Source organism: Dendrobium catenatum, unplaced genomic scaffold, assembly GCF_001605985.2.
Source record: "Dendrobium catenatum unplaced genomic scaffold, ASM160598v2 fragScaff_scaffold_579, whole genome shotgun sequence".
Taxonomy (NCBI): Eukaryota; Viridiplantae; Streptophyta; class Magnoliopsida; order Asparagales; family Orchidaceae; genus Dendrobium; species Dendrobium catenatum.
Genome location: NW_021319041.1, coordinates 78,140 through 79,431, shown reverse-complemented (window position 1 = coordinate 79,431; position 1,292 = coordinate 78,140). Strand labels below are relative to the sequence as shown.

Genomic DNA, 1,292 nt, shown 5'->3' with positions numbered 1-1,292 from the left:
ACAACGCATACACAAAGACTCGAACCCAAGACATCTTAGTTGGAAGCATAGGCTCTCAACCAAGAGGCTAAGGTGAGCTGTGTTTTGGTGTAGGTGGAGCTATATCCAAAAAAAAATATTGATACTAAAAAATTTTTTTGGCACATGGTTAGCTTTCAAATAAAATCATCCGCAAGAAATAGAAATAAGGTCAGGGTTGTGTGATTTGGTGCATTAACTCTTGTAAAGTAAAACAAATATATTTATGTATAAACTTCAAAACAAAGCCAGCCAAATAAAAACGCATACAAGCTCGTTCTTTACAACGCCAAACAAAATGGCATCTGACTCCACAAAGAAATACTATTGAATGATTACCAGGTTTTTAACATATCAGAGTTGATGCGGCAGCTTTCAAACATATATATATTGATCTTTATTTGCACTGTACCTCATCTCTACATTTTAGAGGATAAAATGAATAAAAACTCTCGGTTTCTACTGCAATAACCAATTTACTAAAAGGCTGACTTGCTTATCTCATTAGTAGCAGTATTGTTAAAAAAACCCTTTCGCAAGAAACAAAATTTGAATTCAACAGTGGATTTTATATACAAACCGAAGTCTCGAAATCTGCTTGAAGACCGAGAAATTATTCTATGAATTCAATAAATAGATGACGGAAAACTAGAACAAGATCACTCACAAAGAAGCCATTAGCCATAGGTTGACGAGGAAAGACAGAGCAGTAAGAACCCATGAGAGGAAAGCCATTGCAGCAGAAACCTGGTATCGCCCACAAAACTTTGGAGGGCAGTAAGGGCCATTTGTATGGATAAGGAAATCCACAACGCCAGCAGCTGCACAAGCTGCGGCCAATGAGAGTATTGATAAAGACTGCAAAATTTACACTGTTAATCTTTGAAAAATCTGCATTACTTTGCAAAGAGAAAAATAAAGAGGATATGTACCCAGTCTCCTAGAACCACAATCACCATGACACCAGGTAGGCGAAGATGACAACCAACAAAAATAGAGTATATGTCAACCATTGCAAGTGTCGCGCTCCATGGGATCAACAAGCCCATGATAGTCACTAGAAAGCTGTGAAGCAATGAAAATGGGATAAGAAAATGATAGCGCAGATTTCTGAGGAAAGATTTTACTTCAACTAGATTTTTTGTTGGACCATATTTATCGACGATATTCTTCTAAGATTTGAAAGAAATTTTTGTGATTACAAATAAGGAAAGATCTGAGGCATGTAAAGGAAAAAATATTAGGTCCGGAATTGATCCGCCAACCCCCCCCCC

The 1,292-nt window shown here is 37.1% G+C and overlaps 1 protein-coding gene across 1 annotated transcript in view; it reads right to left on the bottom strand.

The window, feature by feature from the left end:
• Positions 1-298: 298 nt before the first annotated feature.
• The window catches only part of LOC110100746 (CASP-like protein 5C1), a 1,222-nt gene continuing 228 nt past the window's right edge, over positions 299-1,292 (bottom strand). Inside the window, exons 2-3 of the mRNA XM_028694844.1 lie at positions 951-1,190; positions 299-876 (exon numbers count right to left, since the gene is read on the bottom strand). Of these exons, the coding sequence (XP_028550677.1) occupies positions 682-876; positions 951-1,190 (435 nt within the window). The 3' untranslated portion in view covers positions 299-681. The remainder of the gene's footprint in view (positions 877-950; positions 1,191-1,292) is intronic.